Source organism: Alligator mississippiensis, chromosome 4 (genome assembly GCF_030867095.1).
Source record: "Alligator mississippiensis isolate rAllMis1 chromosome 4, rAllMis1, whole genome shotgun sequence".
In the NCBI taxonomy this organism is placed as follows: Eukaryota; Metazoa; Chordata; order Crocodylia; family Alligatoridae; genus Alligator; species Alligator mississippiensis.
Window position 1 is genome coordinate 250,507,913 of NC_081827.1, and position 20,427 is coordinate 250,528,339.

Here is a 20,427-nt window from a genome sequence, read left to right on the forward strand (position 1 = left end):
TATATAAATGAATAATCCAGTACAATCTCCCTCCATCTCAGTCAGAGGGAGGCTTTCTATGTGGAGCATTTTAATAGTACCTGTTGCTCTTGCTTGGGAAACATATTCATTTGAACCTGAAATACCCATTCCTCAGTTGGAAGCACAGACTTTTTTCACTTTAAAGCCAGACAAAGACAATAATTTAGAGGGAAAACTCTTTGGAGACAGGTGGTGTCTCCTGAGTCTGTGCTTACACTGTACACGGTGCCCGTTGCTTTCTGTTCACTTGCCACAGTGTAGTCCTAAGCCATGATGGGGGCTTCTTAGGTGGTGCTAGTGGTGGAGATGATGATGCTTATAATAAATCAAAGGCAAGGGTATAATAAGCAATACAAAAGAAAATAATCACCAAAACATATTTACACAGTCCATTAAGCCTTCCTTTTGTGTATATGACCTCAATCCTCTGTTCATATATTAAAGAGCATAGTAATCATATCTAACTGTGAGCCATGAGGTATCATGCCACTGAGGTCTGGTGCCACATGAACGATTGTGCTGTTACGTGACTAATACAGGATGCTTACATTTCTATAGTCTCTGAAAGTTTGGAGTATTGCATTGGTCTTTACAAATGAGGTATGAAGCACTCTTTACCTACCATTGGGATACAGCGTAGGGACATACGTCACTGGGTGCATCTATATGACGCGCTAAGTGTGCAGTAGTGTGCTGGGTGAAACCCCTGCCAATATGCTATTGCACAGTAGTATTAGGCTTCTGCGCAGTAAGCATCTGTAAAAACCCATGCACCAGTGCTACTATGCAAGAGCACCATTTTCTGCGCATTTATATAGTACTGATTTATCCTAGTACTAAACCTAATGTACGGTAACTACGGCACATTAATGAACATGTAGACACAACAAGTGGCATGCAAGTCGGGGACAGAACCACACGGAAGAGGTTGTGTTTAACAGGTGAGCAGTAGGGGAAAGAGGTCAAACCTGGGACTAGGAGGTAAGAATTGGTCTAGGGCAATGGTTCTCAGATAATATCCAGAGGATTTCTGAAGAGCGCTTGCTGGTTTTTCATAGAGAACTGGCTATTCATGGGGCTCTGACTCCTCTTCCTTATTTCTGCCTGCTCTGATGTACGGCATTTGTGAATATTTATCAAATACTGTTTTTGCTGACAAGGGATTGCTGACATTTAGCATGAGGGCTATCACAGGAGGCAGCCAATGCAATTCTCTTTGCAAGGTGAGGTGGTTGATAACGAATGGAAATGCAGGGGAAAAGGACTTCTAAAGCCAGAGATCCACTAGCCAATCTCTCTGCATAAATTTGGTCCATACTGTGAGAAAGCTTAAGTTAGAAAAAGTCTCCCAGCAGCTCAGAGGTTTCCTTATCAAAAAATGGTGGCGTAACATGGAGCTTGTCACGGTAGCTCAGAGAATGACCTTGCATGGGCGAAGAAAATGGAGGAGCTGACGAGGATTTTCTGTTCAAATCCAGCTGTAAAACGTCTTTGAGGCAGTAGGTGGACTCAGCTAGCAGGCATCCAAATGGGCTTTGCTTTAGCATACAGTATGCCAAGCCTCTAGGTCTGAAAGACTTTTTCGGAAGGCGAAACAGCCACAGATGCTCCGCCAAGGACTCTCTTTGGCAGATTTCTTTATCTGCTCTTAAAGGAAGAAACAGAAAGGGCAGGTTCATTAGCTCAATCACAGAGATTTTTATACTCACCGAGAGCACTGCAGGTTACCGGAGGCTCAAGAGATGCACAGGAGACTCAAAAGTGAGCAGATAGGGGAGTGTAATTGGATTTTATAGAGCAGGAAAGGCAGAGCAAGCAGTTTGTAACTGATCTGTGCGCTGCACACACAGACTAACTTTGAACATCTTGGCATCTGAGATAAAACCCAGGTCCGCTGGCTGCAAATAAATAGGCCTCTACCTCTTGAGCTAAAATGAGAATCTTCATTAGCTCCTCCTAAACTTGGCTTTTATCTTCTGGAAATCAGTAGAGGGCAGGTTCCTGCCCACTTCCTGCCCGCTACCAGTAGAGGGCAGCTTCCTGCCCACTTCCTGCCCGCTTCCAGTAGAGGGCAGCTTCCTGCCCACACCCTCCAGCTAACATGTTGCCAATGACAGACCGTTTTTCATCTTGTTCCTAAATTCTTGACGAGTCAACCTCTGCAGGCAGTGCAAAAGCGGTGGTGTGAAAGCTATTATCTTTAAAGTGAAATTCCAGATTTTTTGCAATCTTTCATACTTTGTTATTGGGGGAGTGGTTTGGGAGGGGTTGTTTGTTCTTTTTTTTCCTGAAGAAGAACAAAGCCCTGTGGCTTTGCACCAACATCTTTGTTGCAGAAAACAATAGCTATGCTTTGTGCTTGCTAAAAATAACAAATTCTTAAAACAGATAAGTGCAGTTTGCAAAAATGACTAATTTGGCGGGGGTTGGGTGAGCAATTCTGATGGTCACAAGATCTACTCTGGGGGAGGACATGTACAAGGTGGAGAGAAATGGAAATATTTCCACTAAAGCTATATTGGCATATACTTTTGCTCCAGAACTGTTGTAATAATGAAACCAGTGTATGACTGGCACACTATTATCACTACCTGAAGCCTTCTTAGTCTTGTTATCACTATTAGTCATAGTCTCCCTTAAAAATCATGAGCAAATTATTTTTTGTATGCAATAGATTTGCTATTCTCTGTGAAACTCATACTTCCCCTGAGGCTTCACTAAATATCTGATCTCTGAAAATCAAGATCTGGGCCAGTATTACTGTTGTGAGAATCAACATTTTCCAAGCATGGGAGCCATCAAAGCCAATGAAACATTAGGTAATGATTAGAAGGACCTAACGACAAGAGGAAGAAGGCCTTTCCAGGGGATTAATGACCAGCTGGGCATTGTTGATGGACCATGACACCAGCAAAGACCATTAACCTCAGGCAGTCATTAATCTCCAGGCAGTGTTCTGCACAAAGGTCTTTATTATAAACAAAGACTAAGTGGGAAGTTACAGAAAATAGGCATACAATTTTTTATTTATTTTTTTTTTATTTAAATTTTTTTTTAAAGAAAGACACTTCATTTCTTCTCTCGGCCTAGAGACATAATGCCCTGTACAAATTGGCTGTATCATTTTGCCAACCCACTCAGATCATATTCCATCATGGTCTCATTTTGGAATATTACAGTTATTTGTTAGGGCCGTGTGAGAGACGTCCCTGGTTGAACTAGTAAGTGTCCTTCGGAGCCTGAAACTACACTGGATGAAAGATAATAGAACAAATGTGGAAACAACAGCCCAGAGCCTCAGCTAGGATCATTTGGCATCATTCCTTGAAGGTATTATAGATGAGGAGCTTTTCCCATCTCCCCAAAATTATTCAAAAACAGCGAGTGATAATGCCTAATTTGGGAAATCATGAAAAACTTGAGGAAAGCTTGATTCTCTGTTTGTGTGGAAGACAATGGCGATTCCGCTCGCAAATTTGGCTCCTGTTCAAGAGTCAAAGTTTGAATTTCTGTCTAAGGTCAAAACCCTGCAAGTGGATACCTCTATATGCAAAACTGTGGTAACCCATGAGGGGCAGATATAATTCCAGGTACAGCCCACAGAAGGATTTACTGAATTCAGTATGCGTTCCAAGCAAGTAAGACCATTATATTTTTCTTTTAAACAAAAGGCCATAAATGCAATAAAAAACTTCCCCTAAAGAACGTGCCAATGGAAAGCAGTTGGCTGACGGAGCGTTAGACTTAATCTAAATCACTCCCATTAAGTGCAAGGATGATTCAGTGGTTCCAGAGAGCTTTTACTGGTGAAGCTAATGCCCTCTGTCCTCTTCTGCCTCATCAGACCGAGTCTCCTGCAGGGCAGCATCATTAACGTAGCATCCCTATCTGAGAGCAACAACAGCCCCATTCATTCTTTGGAGAGAAATGGAGAGAGCCGTAGCAATTCAAATATCACCCAGCTTTGTAGAGAGCATTTCATCCATAAATCTTAAAATACTTAATAAAGGATAATATTGCTCTTCTTATTTTACCAATGCATGGGGAAAACGGAGGGGCAGAGGAGCAGGGCATCAATGTGACTTGTTTGATATCATCCAGCAGGTCAGTTGAGAGCTGAAACTAGAATCCAGACCTCAGCTCCTACAAGTAATCTATGCAAGTTATAACACAGCCTCCCCTTGTACTTATGCACACATACGCCTATGCTAAATAGGAGACACGTGATAAAAGTTTATCATCTATTTGCAACTTACCTCCTGTGTCTACCCTCACTCCCTGTCTCTGAACATATTGATCCATCTCCTAGGATTTATTTATTCCAAGTTCCAAGCATGTATTTGACTTGGTCCATGAGTCCAATTGTGCAAGTGTATATAAGCAACTTCACATATGCGGGGGTGGATCTGGGGGGGAGAAGTGGTGTGGTGCACCCCCCCCCCCACCATCCCCCTTCCTTCCCCACCCATTTCCTCCTTGCTTCACCCAAATTTTAAAAGAAACTACCTGGCAGTGGCAGCAGCATTTCTAATCAGACAGCAGCGAGGGAGCAACTTGACTTCATGGCTCATTATAATCTGCTTCAAGCCTTCTGAACTCTTCATTGCACAGGTGTTAATGACCTTTTTAAGGGTCTTACTTTTCCACTATTTAAGCTATTCTTTCTTTTTGCAGTTCTGCTGTCTGTTAGCTACTCCTGGTAATGTAGCTCCCATTTCACACCATTCAGACTTTTTTTTTGGTAACTAGCACTGAATCAAGATGCTCAAGGAGGCTTGATTTTGTTTTCTGGATCTGAAAGAGAGGTATATTTGATTCAAATGACAGCAGGACTAAAGAACCAGCATCTTTTGAATAGTTTTGCCTGGCTTGTTGTCTTGTTAATATATAATATAGCAAACCACATACAGCAAATCAATGCACAGTCCAATAAAATTATATTTATTTTTGCTTCAATCTTAAACTGAATACTATAGTCCTATGCCCCTAGCATATTACTAACACTTCTAGTTTCTTTTTACCTGGGGAAAATATGTATTGTGTTTTATGTGATGGTTCAGCCCACTGTCTTCACCCACTGTTTCAAAATCCTAGACCCATCCATGCACACGTGTAAATACTTTTATTGAAATGGGTAGAGTTGCCCATGTGAAGAATGTCACTTAGTCTTTGCAGGTTGGACTCTGTGGGTGTGATCTATCCAAATGGGGGGTAAAGGGAATATTATTTGGATTCTAGGTTCTTTGCTTACTTATTTTCCAGCTTTGGAGTATGAAGCAACTCCTAGTCCATTCACCCCTCCCCCCCGCATGTGGTAGCATTTTTAATCGGCTAAGATACCTTGGATCCATTGTTTTTTCAATAGAAGCTAGATGCCTATACAGTCTAGGGCTTTTGTAAATCCCAGAAACATCTAAATAACTTTGTCGAAGTGGCTCAAGCTTCAGGATTGTAAGACCGTAGCCTGAATTGGACCCCCTGAGCCTCCTTAGATACTACAGCACAAAATACACATAAGAACGGTGCATTGACATTAGTTTGATAAAATCACCCTAGTCTTTGAGCTGGGTTCATTCAAATAAGGATCCAAGTTCTCCAACTGCATTATTAGTAGCTTCTCTCAATGTAGCTACCTTAAGGTTTAATAAACTGTGTTTTCTTTAAAAATGGTGGAACCCAAGCTAGAGCCCCGCACGGGACAGTGAATTTATTCCTCTTTCTGTCTTACTCTATAAAAGCCCTTTCTGCTTGCGCATCTCTTTTTTTTCTTTATTTCATCCCACTTCCACCTGCTGCAAATTCAGTCCCATTCTGGAAGGGACTTAAGTAAATTAAATAACTAAACAAAGTCTACCCCTGCAAATCTCTGCACCTCAGTTTTTCATGTTCAAAATCTCACTGTAACCAAATATATTTCTCCTATACCTGCAAAGTGGTGGCATGTCCTATGGGTTATGCCAGGGGATTAACTTGGACAAGATAAATAGCTGAGCAATAACTACAGAATAGAACTGGGAAACAGAACTGACTTTTTCTTCTTTCCATTTTTATTTTCTGTGCATAAAACAATCAGCAATACTCATCCTGCTTTGCCCGACAATAATAATAATAATAAAAATAACAAAAAAAACATGATGCAAACACTTTCTTAGTTAAAAGCCACTGGACATTTAATAAGATGCGGCCTGTTGTTTCACAATGCCAGCTGCACTTCCTCTGTAGAGTAAATTTACTGAGTAAATGTCCCTAGGGAGAAGCTGTTAATTAAGGAGCAGGTTTCCTAGCCAGCTGTTACAAATGGTGAGGTAGCTCATTTTTAAATATCCAGGCTATAAAGGAGAGGGACCGTAGCACCAAAGCTGTGCAAGCTGCCAGGGAGATATTTTGTGGTGAACCCTACCCAAAACCAGTCCTCCAGCACTGTGTGACCTGGAACGAAGAGACCAAAACTATCACCTAAATCATTACACGGGGCTTTCTTGGCACCGTGGTTTATAGCTGATGTTGAGAGCACGGTATTATTAATTGCTTCACTAATGTTCTTCTCCCCTTGTTTAATCAACACCTTCCCTAATTATTTTCTCCTCTAACTACCATTTGTGTGTGCTGTGGAAATATTGAGCCACTGTGGTTCCTGTTTTAATGATCTGCCAAATGTGTTCACTTGTAAATGGTTTGTGTCCAGGGAGGGCATGTCAGTATTTTCACACCTTGCCTTTCTGGGAGACAGCAAAGATGACCGATTTAAGCCAGTGGTTCTCCAATCAACCTTATGGCTGGCTCTGCCACCTAATCCTACTCGGTCATGGAAGAACCATGGCTGTCTAGGGGAAGGCAAGAAATAATGGGCACCAAGTGATTGAAAATTGATTCAGACTAAGTGTAAGGAAAAACTTCTTTGCAAGCTGGAGGGACTGGATGTATATAAATCAGCTGGTCCTGACGATCTCCACCCCAGGGTGCTGAGGGAATTGGCAGAGGTCATTGCGGGACCCCTGGCACAGCTTGACGAGCACTCGTGGTGCTCTGGTGTGGTGCCAGAGGACTGGAAAAGGGCCAATGTGGGTCCCATTTTCAAAAAAGGGAGGAAGGAGGACCCAGGAAACTATAGGCCAGTTAGTCTTACCTCGATCCTGGGTAAGCTTTTTGAGAGAGTTATCCTGGCACATGTCCACGAGGGGCCAGCAGGGGAAGTTATACCAGGGGCAACCAACACGGGTTCATTAGAGGCAGGTCCTGTCAGACCAACCTGGTGGCCTGCTATGACCAGGTCACATCCTTGGACACAGGTGTCGCAGTAGATGTAGTCTTTCTGGACTTTAGGAAGGCCTTCGACACTGTCTCTCACCCTATCCTCATTAAAAAACTAGGGGACTGTGGCGTTGACACCTACACAGTCAGATGGGTCACTAACTGGCTGGTGGGCCACACCCAGAGAGTGGTGGTGGACAGGTCCTATTCGACCTGGAGGGACGTGGGCAGTGGGGTCTCCCAGGGCTCGGTCCTCAGACCTGCACTGTTCAACATCTTCATCAGTGACTTGGACGAGGGGGTAAAAAGCACCCTGTTCAAATTCACAGATGACACTAAGATGTGGGGGGATGCGGGCACGTTAGAAGGGAGAAATAGGCTGCAATTGGACCTGGACAGGTTACAGGGGTGGGCAGATGAGAACAGGCTGGGTTTCAACACTGACAAGTGCAAGGTGCTGCACCTGGGGAGCAAGAACCAGCAGCAGACCTACAGGCTGGGGAACTCCCTTCTCGTCAGAGGCGGAAAAGGATCTGGGAGTCATTACTGATGCCAAAATGAACACGGGCCGACAGTGTGGGGACGCGGTCAGGAAGGCCAACCACACCTTGTCATGCATCCACAGATGCATCTCAAGCAGGTCCAAGGAGGTGATCCTCCCCCTCTACGCGACACTGGTCAGGCCGCAGTTGGAGTACTGCGTCCAGTTCTGGGCGCCGCACTTCAGGAGGGATGTGGCCAGCATGGAGAGGGTCCAGAGGAGGGCCACCCGCATGATCGGGGGGCAGCAGGGCAGGGCCTACGAGGAGAGGCGACGGGACCTGAACCTGTTCAGCCTCCACAAGAGAAGGCTGAGGGGAGATCTAGTAGCCATTTACAAACTGATCAGAGAGGACCAGCAGGCATTGGGGGCGCCCCTGTTCCCCTGAGCACTACCGGGAGTGACTAGAAATAACGGTCACAAGCTGGCAAGGGATAGATTCGGACTAGATATCAGGCGGTGCTACTTCACTGTCAGGGCAGTGAGGATCTGGAACCAACTTCCAAGAGAAGTGGTGCTGGCTCCTACCCTGGGGGTCTTTAAGAGGAGGTTAGATAATCACCTTGCTGGGGTCGTTTGACCTCAGTACTTTTTCCTGCCATGGCAGGGGGTCGGACTTGATTATCTGCTTGGGTCCCTTCCTACCCTACCAACTAGGAAACTACCAAGGGGTTGGAACAGGCTCCCCGCAGAGGCAATACAGTCACCACCTTGGTGATCTTCAAAAAACGTCTTGACATCCACATTGCTGGGGTCATCTGATCCCAGCAGGTTTTCCTGCCCAAGTGCAGGGGGCGCTCAACCCGATGATCTGTAAGGTCCCTTCCACCCCTAACAGCTATGAAACTCTGAAACTCTGCTTGCCATAGTGGGTAAATGCAAGAGTTTCCAGCTTTAAGTAGCACACATTTAAAGACCAAGTTAAGGCTCTTTCCAGAGCCTTGCATTCTAGTAGGACCTCATCCTTTCCATATAGTTCAGCGAGCGAGTGAGTGAGTGAGTGAATGAGGAGACCTTAAAAACAAAGGCATGGTTTTAAGACTGCATGAAGTTAGACACTTGGAGCATGTCTAGGGTGCAGATTTACCAACTCTAGCAATAATCTCAAATATGTCATGCTGCTCTGCATGCTCTACCTCTCAAATTGGGTGCAGTGTATATGAGCCTGAGCGCTGCTGAGGGAGGACTAATTCTCACCGATTCCCAGCAGGCTCTGGTGCCACCGCTCCCTTGTGCCTCTACTCAGTGCAGAACCAGAGGTGAGGGTTGGTTTTAAGCCACTGTTACTTTTCCTCCAGTTTTTTGGGCTGTCTGATGCTGTCCCCAGCACAGACTGGAGTCATTCCAGGGGGTCAGGTGTAAGGACACTGGTCTCATCCCCTTTCCCATTGCTACCTACAGGTGTCAGGTATCCTGTACAGGTGTCAGTAAGAGATGGCATAAATGCAGCTGTGCTGGGTCTGGGCTCTCTCCTAGTACAAGAGGCATCCCCCCCAGAATCACTTGAGCCAGTTCTATGGGACCTTTGTACAGATGTAAACTAGCCTTTAATGGGCAAACTGCAGCTTAGTGGTTAAGTTAACTTTAAGCTATGTCACATACCAAATCTAACAGTCACAGCAAAGAGCTCCACAGAGGCTAATTTATCTTGATGAAAAGCAAGGTAAATTAAACCATGGGGAGCTCCATGCTGCCATGGCTGGCCTGTTTCCCATACCTATGCTAGCTCGTTTAAAGCTAGCTCAAGCATTTCAACGTGCCATCTCCTGCAATTTAGACATAGGTTGAAAGGCCAGATGAAGCCCTGAAGATCATTAAGTCTAACATCTCCTGCTACACAGACTATCACCAGTAATCTTCATCAACCAGAGGCAAGAATCTGGCATATAAGACAGAACTGTCCCTTCACTGCATGTAGTTAATAACGGTGGTCTTCGGGAACTCAACATAATTGGCAGTACATTGCTTGAGCACTGTTACAAGTCTGGTGTGCAGTCCCAGGCACTAAGGCTAGGTACAGATATTCAAGAAGCCCAAGGAAGAATCAGTCTAAGTTATGTGGTTTTCTGTAAGCGGCACAGTTAAGATCGGTAGTGAACAGAGCACACATTTGCCCTTTGCAGAGAGAGGGCAAATCTTAGACTGGGTTCTCCCATTTTTAAACCAGTCTATATGTGCCAAACTTCTGTTCTGTTACAGATATAGACCAGTTTCTGATCACTTCTGCTGGTAAAAGTGTCAAGTCTATACCTGGCCTAAGTGAAGACAGGATGGCAGATTGCCCATGAGCATAGTACAGCTCCCAGAAACATAGTACCGTTGGTACATGAATGCCTATGATCAAAAATAAATGATGCAAACATTTCAGAAAATGTAGATTGTTCCCAGGCATTTGTTTGTGGCTGGTGACACGAGCATAATGTGACAAAAGACTCCAACCAACCAGCTAATCCAAATTCAAAGATACACAAAGGACTTCTCAACAAACATCATTAACACTCTATTTCTTTCTTTGTCCTGCTTTTATATAGAACAAAACAATTTGATCAGTGTGGAAAGAATTGGTGCTGAATATGGGCTGAATTCTGCTCTCAGTTCAACGGGTGAAAATCCTAAAGTCACTTTATCAAGATTGGGAAAATGGCTTCAGATGGATATTAGTGTAATTTTCGCCTGAAGCAAAAATGCTTTAGTTTATTCCATTAGTTTTGAGTAGCTGATTTCAAATACCAATCATCTTTCTTATCATCTTTGGAAGCTGGACAGGTATTTTGATAGACAAGGGAATTAAGTGTCTCATCCAAATAAATGGTGTGGCCATGCATAGAAGTTGTGATGTATCCCAGCTCTAATGTCTAGCTCTAATGAGTCTTTCCAGTAGCTCCGTTAGGGCTGTCACAGAGGAACCAGGAGTGGTGGGGTCATTCCCATCTCTGCCGTTGTGTCAACCTGGGTACCACTATATGCCTCTGCGTTGCCTCCCCTGAATTGCTTCCCCTAATGAAATTAGAAGTGTTTTTTTTTTTGTTTTTTGTTTCAAACAGGAATGGTTTTTTTTCTGCATCATCTCTGTAGCCCTCAGTGTAGTAGGTCCATGACCTTTCAGGGGCCCTGGGCAATGGGCATTATGAGAATTACAGAGTTACCATGATCATACAATAATGCCATGATAGTAACGTTCTTGCTTGGTGTCCCATTATAACCTGTGCTCAGCCGTAACTTCATCTTAATGCATGTTTTGACAAAAAATATAAATAATGAATAATAATATCCATTAGAAAGACTGGGAGGGATTGTAGAATAAGGCTCTCTTCAGTGGTAGGTCCAGTACTGACCTACATCTATACACACATTCCCCTCTTAAATTAATGAAACATTTAATGAAAGCAACTTAAATGATTAGGTGCCTCTTAGTTCCTTTATTTTCTCCTTATGGTGAAACCTCAGGTGACTGTGTAGGCCTATGAAATGATCAAAGGCCAGTTCCCGACTCCTTTCTCATTTTTCCTACGCATCTTTGGGAGCTCTGCTAACTCCGAGAAGCTAATCTTCTACTCACACACCCTGGAAAATTAGGAAAATGGCTTACTTTCATTGCAATTCCTTTTTGAAAACTTTTTGGGTTCTGCCATAAAAAGAGACTGAAACTCTCCCTCATGAAGGAGGCACATGTCAGATGCCTGCACCACTTTAAACCTAACTGTAAAGGTGAGTGAGATTGTACTGGGGAATAGGACATCTGCTCAAGGGGGCATTTCATCCAAGGAGAATTTAGATTAATAAATCCATAGATTGTAGGGCTGGAAGGGACCTCAAAAAATCATCGGGTCCAGCCCCCTGCACGAGGCAGGAAAGACAACTGGGGTCAGGCGACCCCAGCAAGGTGACCGTCCAGTCTCCTCTTGCAGATTTCCAGGGCAGGCGATTGTACCACCTCTGGAGGAAGCTTATTCGACAGTCTGGACACCCTCATTGTGAAGTAGTTTTTCCTAATGTTGAGCCTGAATCGGTCTTCCAGCTGTTTGTGGGCATTACTCCCGGTTTTCCCCTCAAGCGCCCTGGTGAACAGTTGCTCACCGAGCCCTTGATGTACTCTAGGGTAGCGATGAGCTGCTACCAGGTCCCCTCTCAGCCTTCTCTTCCTCAGGCTGAAGCATCCCAGATCCCTCAGCCTTTCCTCATATGGTTTGCCATGCAAGACAGTGATCATACAGGTGGCTCTTCTCTGGACCCTCTCAAGCTTGTCCATGTCCTTGTTAAAGTGCAGCACCCAGAACTGGATGTAACGCTCAAGTCTCACCAGTGCTGAGTACAGCGGATGAATTACCTCCTTGGTTTTGCTGGAGATGCGTTGATTGATGCATGCCAGGGTATTATTTGCCCTATTGGCTACAGCATCTCACTGATGGCTCATATTCATACTGTGGCCAGTTATTACCCCCAGGGCCCTTTCATTCACGGTGCTGGTCAGGTTGTCATTGCAAAGCGTGTAGGTGTGTTGGGGGTTGCTCATCCCAAGGTGGAGCACTTTACATTTCTCGATGTTGAACTTCATCTGGTTCTGGTCCACCCAACTTGCTAGCCTGTCTAGGTCCACCTGTATCTCCAGCCTATCTTCAAGTGTGACCACACTTCCCTATAACTTGGTGTTGTCCACGAACTTGGCCAGTGAGCTCTTCACCCCCCCATCCAAATCATTGATGAAGATGTTGAATAGCACTGGACCAAGCACCAACCCCTGCGGGACATCACTGCTCACTTCTTGCCAGGACAACACAGATCCGTTCATTAGGGCTCTCTGGGTCCTACCCCACAGCTAGCATGCCACCCAACTGATTGCCTCGTAGTTAAGCCCACAGTCCTCCCAACTTTCTCATGAGGACATCATGGGATGCTAGATCAAAAGCTTTTTGGAAGTGAAAGTATACAATGTCAACCTCTTCTCTGTTATCCAGGTAGCAAGTTACCTGGTCACAGAAGGAGATGAGGTTGGTAAGACAAGACCTGCCTGCGACAAAGCCATGCTGACCGTCATTCAGAGTCCTACTTTCTGCAAGCGTACCGCACATAGACTCCTTAATGATTTCTTCCAGGATTCTCCCTGGGATAGAAGTTAGGCTAACTGGCCTATAGTTACCCAGGTCCTCCCTCCTCCCCTTCTTGAAGATGGGCACTTGCAAGATTGGGAATGATATCTGCAAATGAGGAAACAAAGCCTAGAAATATAGCAGTGGGAAAACAAATCCCCTAGTGACCATCACTTCCCTACAGTTCAGTGTAGGTACTGTCTGTCTATTAGACTCTCCAAATCAAGGGAGGTTTGAAATTAGCTCAAACAGGAGGAAGGAAGGGCATAGGCATTGCACTGTGTTTTGCTGTAAATAGCAGGAAAAGCATAATGAAGAATTATTGCTCCATAGATTGCAGGATTATGTATGCATTTCTTATCTCCTTTGAGATTCTCATTTAGCGAATGTAACAAAATAGCTTTGCAAAGGCTTTTTAAATGAGTTGAACCAGAATTATTCAGCCTGTTTCCGTTACCGACCTGTAAAAGAGCCCCAGGAGTTCTCGAGAGTTTTGTTTTGTGTACGTGTCATTTCCCCGCATGACGATCTAGCCAGGTTTGTTCTTCTGTGGTCAAAATGTAAGTTTATAAGATCTGCCAATGTCTTTTGTCCCCAAATTTTTCTATTTATATATTTTTTTTTTTCTTTTGGCACACGCTAAAGGATTAACTCTGTTAACCGTTCCCTTTCTTTCTTTGTGCCCTCACAGCTTTGTCACTGTATTGTTGTTTCTTGCAAGCTCAAAGCAGCCACAGCTGATGTTTTGTTATAAAAGAGCATTGAAAGCATCTGCTTTTGTGTGTGACAGAGAGAATTATATAGATTTTTGCAAGCAGGCTAGAAAAGCAAGGTCAAACGATGGTTCTAGCTTCATTTACAATTTATCTTTGACATATGGAGTGTAAATCATAATGTGTTTCTGAAGATACCTGCGACAAAATCATATTTTGAAAAAGAAAAGCCATGACCATTCTCATTTCAAACAATATCCAATATACCATCATCTACATTGGCCATTATATTTTACTTGACTGGCTTCTTGAAGAGCACTAATAAAACCCACAATTATTACTCTTCCAAAACGGTGCTAGATCTGCAGATCTGCATGCCCTCTGGTGGAAATAACCATTCATACAGAATTTAATATCTATCAAATAATGTGCTTCTGTTAAAATGCCGGACCCATGGGTAGACACGCGTTCCTCTAAGACAGCTATTTGCCCAGTTGTTTAAGGTAGGTATCTGGGGACTGGAGTCTGTCCGCTCATGTGAAAAACTTCCAACAAATTAATTTTTCATGCAGTGGTAGCGTTAAAATGATGTTGTAGCCATGATGGTCCATTCTGCTCATTCAAGTTTGATGCTTTCTTATTTCTTCTCAACTTCTCTCTCTTGTACGTGTTACGCTGCTTTTCTAAACGCAATGAATGTCTCATACTGTGTAAACCTATTGAACAGAGCCTCATTACGGACACAAGTCTTATAGCTGGAAATGTGCTCTACTTTTAAGGAAGTTTACAGGTCCGATACAGGCTGAGTAAAGACGGACTCCTCATTTTCACCATTGACTCTGGAAATTTTGCCAATCGAGAAATGCACCATGTGAAGATCAACAGAGAAGGAAAGGAGCTTGTCATCCAGGTATCAGACCTACCCATCACGGCGACCTACATCGCAGCTCAGATTCAGTTGTCCATGCTCAATATTAATTAGTGCTTTTCCATACAGTCAGTCCCCTTGATTTTAGTGGGCCACCTTGTGTTCCTGTTTGCTCGCTAGTGCAAGGTCCCGTGTGTGCAAGACTGACACAAAATCGCTCTTAGCAGAATGATCGTTTACTATGCTTTTTACTCATCGGTGCACTGCCAAGGGCTGGGCTGAGTAGAGATGCAGGAGTCTCATTGTATTCGTGTGTCTGTCCCGAGGCAGAATGTGACCATAGTTGGATAATCCAGGGGGAAGAGGGCTACATTTTGTACTGTCCCATGCAGTGATGAGTACTTGGACACACTGTCTCATTCAAGTCAGCAGGACAGTGGGAATAGGTCTTTATCTTTGCAGAGACCAAAGAACGTAGTCGTTGGTGTGCACGCATCCCATCAACTGTGATCATATTCCACCCGAAGATGAGAACGCCACAGGCTCTTTATTGCGTGCTTTCCAACTACATCGTTCCTGCTGTCTCTTTGAGAAACAATGCTCCATCTAGGACCTGTTCAATTGCTGAGGGGCTAACTAGAAACCTTTTGCTCTCCTGCTTGTCGAAGCCAGGAAGGGGCATGCACTCACAGCTTCCCCTTTTGGTTTCATTCCTAAGGGAATTGTACCAGCTTTTTGGCAAGCATCTGCTTATTTGCAAAGAGTGAGATTTTGTGACAGTTATTAATTAGCATAGGGAGACAGCAGAGGAGGAGTGTGCTTTGAAATATGCAGGATGAAAGAGAGAGTTTTGCACTGCACGTGCATGTTTTGTTTTAACTTCAGGTTTCTTAGCACAGAAGTCTATACAGATGTGGCCAAAAATGAATACAGCACTTAATAGAGGTGTGTCTGAGCCTGCAGCAAGCAAGTGATATGACCAGTAAGGAGGAGTTATCCCATATGATGATCTTATCTTATTGCCCAATTAGGGGTGTAGTTACACTTAGATCATACTAAATCTGTGGGATGCTAAGCAGCGTTAAAGCTAGAACGAGCAGTGAGCAGCTGCACATTAAGGATTAGTACCATTCATTGTCTGCCTTTCTACTAGAGGGCTAGCAAGCAGGGACATGGATAGGAGCATGGATACCTGGGCTCTTTTGGTCTGGGTAAGGAATGGGAGATGGTGCATTCGGGGATGTTGGAGGACTGCAAATTGCTCATTTTATCTCTGAAGTGATCAGACTGAAGTGACCCTAACACAAGCTAAGTAGTCCCACCCAGAGTTAGCCCTCGCTTGAAATGGCATAACTTTGAGACACTCAGAAGGCACTTAGCATGAGTAAATGAGCTTTAATGTGCGGACTCTCAAATTTGAAGTATGGTCTAAGTATAACGTGCAACCCCCCAATCACTTCCCCCATGCGGCACTGATCCTTGGCCATCCATTTACAGCCAGGCTTCATTTGGTTACCGCAGTAGAAGATGAGTAGGCGAGAACTCTCTGGCAGGACATAAGCACTTTGCAAATATTTTATACTTGCAGAAAAGGTTTCTTAAAAGTCCTGTTATATGAAGACTCTGATGCACCTTTTAGCTTCTCCTACCAAATTCATGCACATTCCTCATGCCATGCTTAGAAATATAAGCCCAGTTGAAACCAAGTATTATTTGCTTTTGGCAAGTAGCTCTATAGAGGCTAAATTCTTCCCCAAGCTGGCTCTGTAATGTGTTTTGGAGAGGCTGTGCATGCTGTCGTAATGGACTTATTTTATTGACCTATTTCAGGTGGATCAAGTTCTCAAAGTCAAGCACAACTTCTCGGAGATTGACTTCAGGGCCATCAAATCACTCAGCTTGGGCAAGGTCACCGGTAAGTTCCACTTATGGTTTCTTAAGTTGTCCTTGATTACATGATAAAGCCTCCATAATTATCTGCACAGAGCAGTGTGTGTGTGCGTGTTTGTGTGTTTTCAGTCTGCAAGGGCTGACCTTAAAATAGCACAGCTGTTACTTATACCAGTGCAAAAGCAAAATTAAAGTCTTGTTAGTGGGATTGTCAGCGATGTTGTTTATTTGCACTGATAGCAATATTAACCTCTCTCCTTGCTCGCTGCAGCGTAGGATGCTGGGGTTTCACAAGGCACCTTTCTTTGAAGGCTCGTAGGCACAGTGTCGCTGCAGTTCGTTCACCATTTCCCAGTATGCACCCATGTGTCTAGCCAGACCTGCCCTCTCATACTGGGGGAGGACAGAGACATGCCCCCCTCATCCCTTCTTCTACCCCCTCCCCATTCCGGTTGAGTACTGCAGGACACGAACCTTAAACTCTCATATGATGAAGGGCTTACAGTTATGCCTGCTGTGCATACAGGCCAGTCATTTTTAACATGGCTTCCCTCCCACATTGCATGGCCATCTCAAAGCCAGAATCAATCTGTCAGCAATTTAGAGAGCATCCCCCACAAACACACACTTTTTTATTCCCCGGTAGTCAAAATAGTCTCCCTTTGTTCTTTAAGTGCTCCATTCATTCCCGCTAAGAGATGAAGTGCCTATTTATTATGACAAAAGAACAGGGAGAATACTATTGCTGATCCCATATTAGAACTGGACATTCAAACGAAGTGTGCCATCTGGGAGGCACTTACAGTGTAAGCCTGTTTTATTGCTGCAATTCAAATGCTTCCTTAATGGAACCCAAAGCCTGTGCATCTGAAAGCTGTTTTGCCAGACCTGGACAATAGATGCCCACTAGTGTCCACTTATGAGCTATTAATTATACCTAATAGCATCAGTGCACTTTGCATCCTTCTTTGCTAAACAGCACATGAAAAGGTCCAGCTTCTGCCCCCAACTCAAATTTGCTATTATAAAGAGCCTTCCAAGAGCAACCCCAGTCTCTTGGGCACTGGTGTGTCAGTACTTGGCACTTTCCCATCCAAGTCAAGACTGAGATAATGTCCCAATTAATTCAAGGGCCTGTTGGGTTGCTGACACTGTCTGCTTCAGGCCATGTTATAGAATAGAGTTCTTCACCGTGAGCAGTCCCTGAGGAGCTTCATGCATTTGTTACAAGAACGATGGTTTCAGACAGCTGGTAATGGGCAAATCCCTCTTCTCTTTATCTCAATTGCCTTGTAGTTGTAGTTTGATAAGACTGCTCTACAGTGCCGCTATTGCTAGAAAACTTCTTACCCCTGTGGTGAAGAAGAGATCACTGTATGCAGAATATACTGGATTTGGACCGTGGCACCCTAAAAGTCAGTGAGACTAAAGGATCTCTAAATTATCGTTTTTAACCTACCTATCCCTTCTGTTTTAGTAATATGTGTCGATGCACTTCACTTCATGTCCTAAAATAGCTGAATAATGAGTGTTACTGGGCACTGTTAAACAGCTGCCCTGTTTCTTGCTGGAGGTAGCTACATTTCAGCAGGGATAACAGAAGGTGCAGCCTTAATCCTATCGGCATTCATTAGAAAGTTTGCCTCCGTGAATTTTCCAATGTCAGGCCTTGTATGAATCACAAAACCATTATTATAATTATAGGAATGGCATACACATATTTATGTGCTCATTTAATGGTAATCTACCAATGGATGAACACTTTTGCACCACAATAATGACCTCCAAAGTATTTTTTTTCCTCTCCTATTATTTGCATGTGTTTGGTCGGTCTTATTTATCAGCGGCCAGATTTCCGAAGAGGAACCAATTGCTCATAAGTAGTCTTTGATTGTCAAAAGGGATCAAGCTCATATTTTTAAAGGATTAAGGTTTTGATTTCAATGGGGCCAAGATACCTTTACAGGTCTGGGCTTTAGTTATGAACAGAAGCAGCCAGATGTTTGGAAGAGTTTGTTGCCGTCCTTGTCTAGTTAATTAAGACTACACCAGTGCCTGGATGGAGACGGGGCCCTTCAAAACATCTGCCCATTCTCTGATTCTGCAAAACTACCTCCTCACCTGTCCTGCTTTTCTGCCCAGTCTTAACCTTTCATTTCATCCCAACTCTTTTCCAGCTTTCTGATCCTCTGATGCATCAGCAGGAACTTATGTCCCCTCTCTTTTCTTAGGCCCTTCACTCAGCTCCTCTTAGCATGGCCATCTCGATGAGAGCTGTCAGGAGAATGTCATAAAAGAATAAAGCAATCTTCTTGTCAGATTCCCTTCTGATAACCAGATAAACACAGCTATAACTCTGAGAAATAACCGTTTTGTGGAAGAACAGATTTTTTTAAATGACAGTGCATCTTCTCCAGATGCACGTTCTTTACTTTAAAGCTGCTTAGGATTATTGATTTCTGTATTGCTCTCACATGCATTGGCTTCCCGTAGCTTTGGTCTTGTATTCTCTGCAGGAAACTGTCCCTATTTAAGTCAAAGGGTGCTATTTTGGGCCCGAAAAGGCTGGGGTTCAGTTCCTGGCTTTACCACAGACTTCTTGTGTGGCCATGAGCAAGTCAAATAAGCCCAGCGCTGTAAGGTATGTAAATGCCTACCTTCAAATGAGATCAATCTAAGCCTTGGTCTTTGTGGGCCCTTGTACACGATGTGTATTGTTTAGATGCATGTTACGAAACAGCCCCAAAAATCCCTGTTTTGCTAGGTCAGTCGACTATTTTCATGTTGATTTTTTTTTTTTCTCGTGGTAGGTTTCGATTTATCGTGGCAAGTTAAACCACCTCCGACAAGTTTTGTTTTAACCGTGGCTAATTGTTCCACCGGGTTTAATTTTATCGTGAAACTTTTGCTACGGATATTCTCGCACACCGCTAAAATCGCCATTTTCCCTGTTCTGACACGATTTGCCCACCAGGTGCCCTCTAGCATTTTTTTTTTTTTTTACTAGTTATAGCACATTCATCAATTATGAGCATTTAACTTGTTACATGCAAAATAATAACGGGAGTCATCGTGGTACATTGCCAGAGTGAAATAAACCTAGAGATGATCTTTAGCTAGAAAAAGCCAGCGTTGTGTACGGGCGCCCTGTATCCCTGTTCCACCATGGGGGTTAGGAATAATAGCCTTTTCCTACATTGCAGGAGTTGTGTGATGATAAATGCATTAAAGCTTGTGAGACACTCAGACCTGACTGTAGTGGGGGCTGTGTAAGTATCTGAGATGGATCTAAATTTAAACTTATCTTTCAAGGAGAGAAAATACAGTGGAGAACTAGTCAAGTGCCTCCCAAACATCTATTGAATTTATCCTCACAGAATCCCTCTGCTGAAGGGAAGTGTTGTTATTTCTACATTTCATTGTATCATTTACAGACACAAGGCTGAAGTTACAGGAGGACCCAGATGAATCATACTGATGTCCGTAAAAGTCCCTTCATATCTACTGTATTCAGATCCCAAGCAGCTTGCGCATAGGGTCACAGAGGAGGGTCTTTGGCAAAGAGTTGAACATAAATCAGTTCTCCCTCCGGCTTAGTGCCTTATAAACGGCACCGCCTCTCTTGGTGCTCGTGCCCTGGTGCTTTTAACTAGATCACATGCATTGCAGTTTGCATAGAGTCTCTATAGAGTAACCCTAAGCATAAGTGCATGCATACAGGTCCATCTATAAAGGGATGATACCATGCAGCCCAGTGGAAGATGTTGAATTGATTTGCTTGGGTTGGTTTTGACCTTACCATTTTACACATCTCTAAATATATTTTGTTTTCATCCATGCAATGCCTGGTCTTTTCCTGGTAGCTGCTTCAATTTCATTTAACAGACTTATGAAAATTCTTCATTCATTCCCAGAAAACCCTAGTCCTTGTGCTCATATTTATTGTCAATGCATCTGACTTATTGGGATAACAGCATCTAGCTTCCTACTTATCGCTTCTTTGGAGACAGGCATGGTAGCAGTGGTAGAGTGGTACCAGAGTAGGGAAAAAATGTT

At 43.8% G+C, this 20,427-nt stretch overlaps 1 protein-coding gene across 1 annotated transcript in view; it reads left to right on the forward strand.

The window, feature by feature from the left end:
* CNTNAP5 (contactin associated protein family member 5) overlaps positions 1–20,427 on the forward strand; it is a 462,074-nt gene that overhangs the window by 408,365 nt on the left and 33,282 nt on the right. The window contains exons 20-21 of the mRNA XM_019480590.2: positions 14,393–14,523; positions 16,312–16,396. Of these exons, the coding sequence (XP_019336135.2) occupies positions 14,393–14,523; positions 16,312–16,396 (216 nt within the window). The remainder of the gene's footprint in view (positions 1–14,392; positions 14,524–16,311; positions 16,397–20,427) is intronic.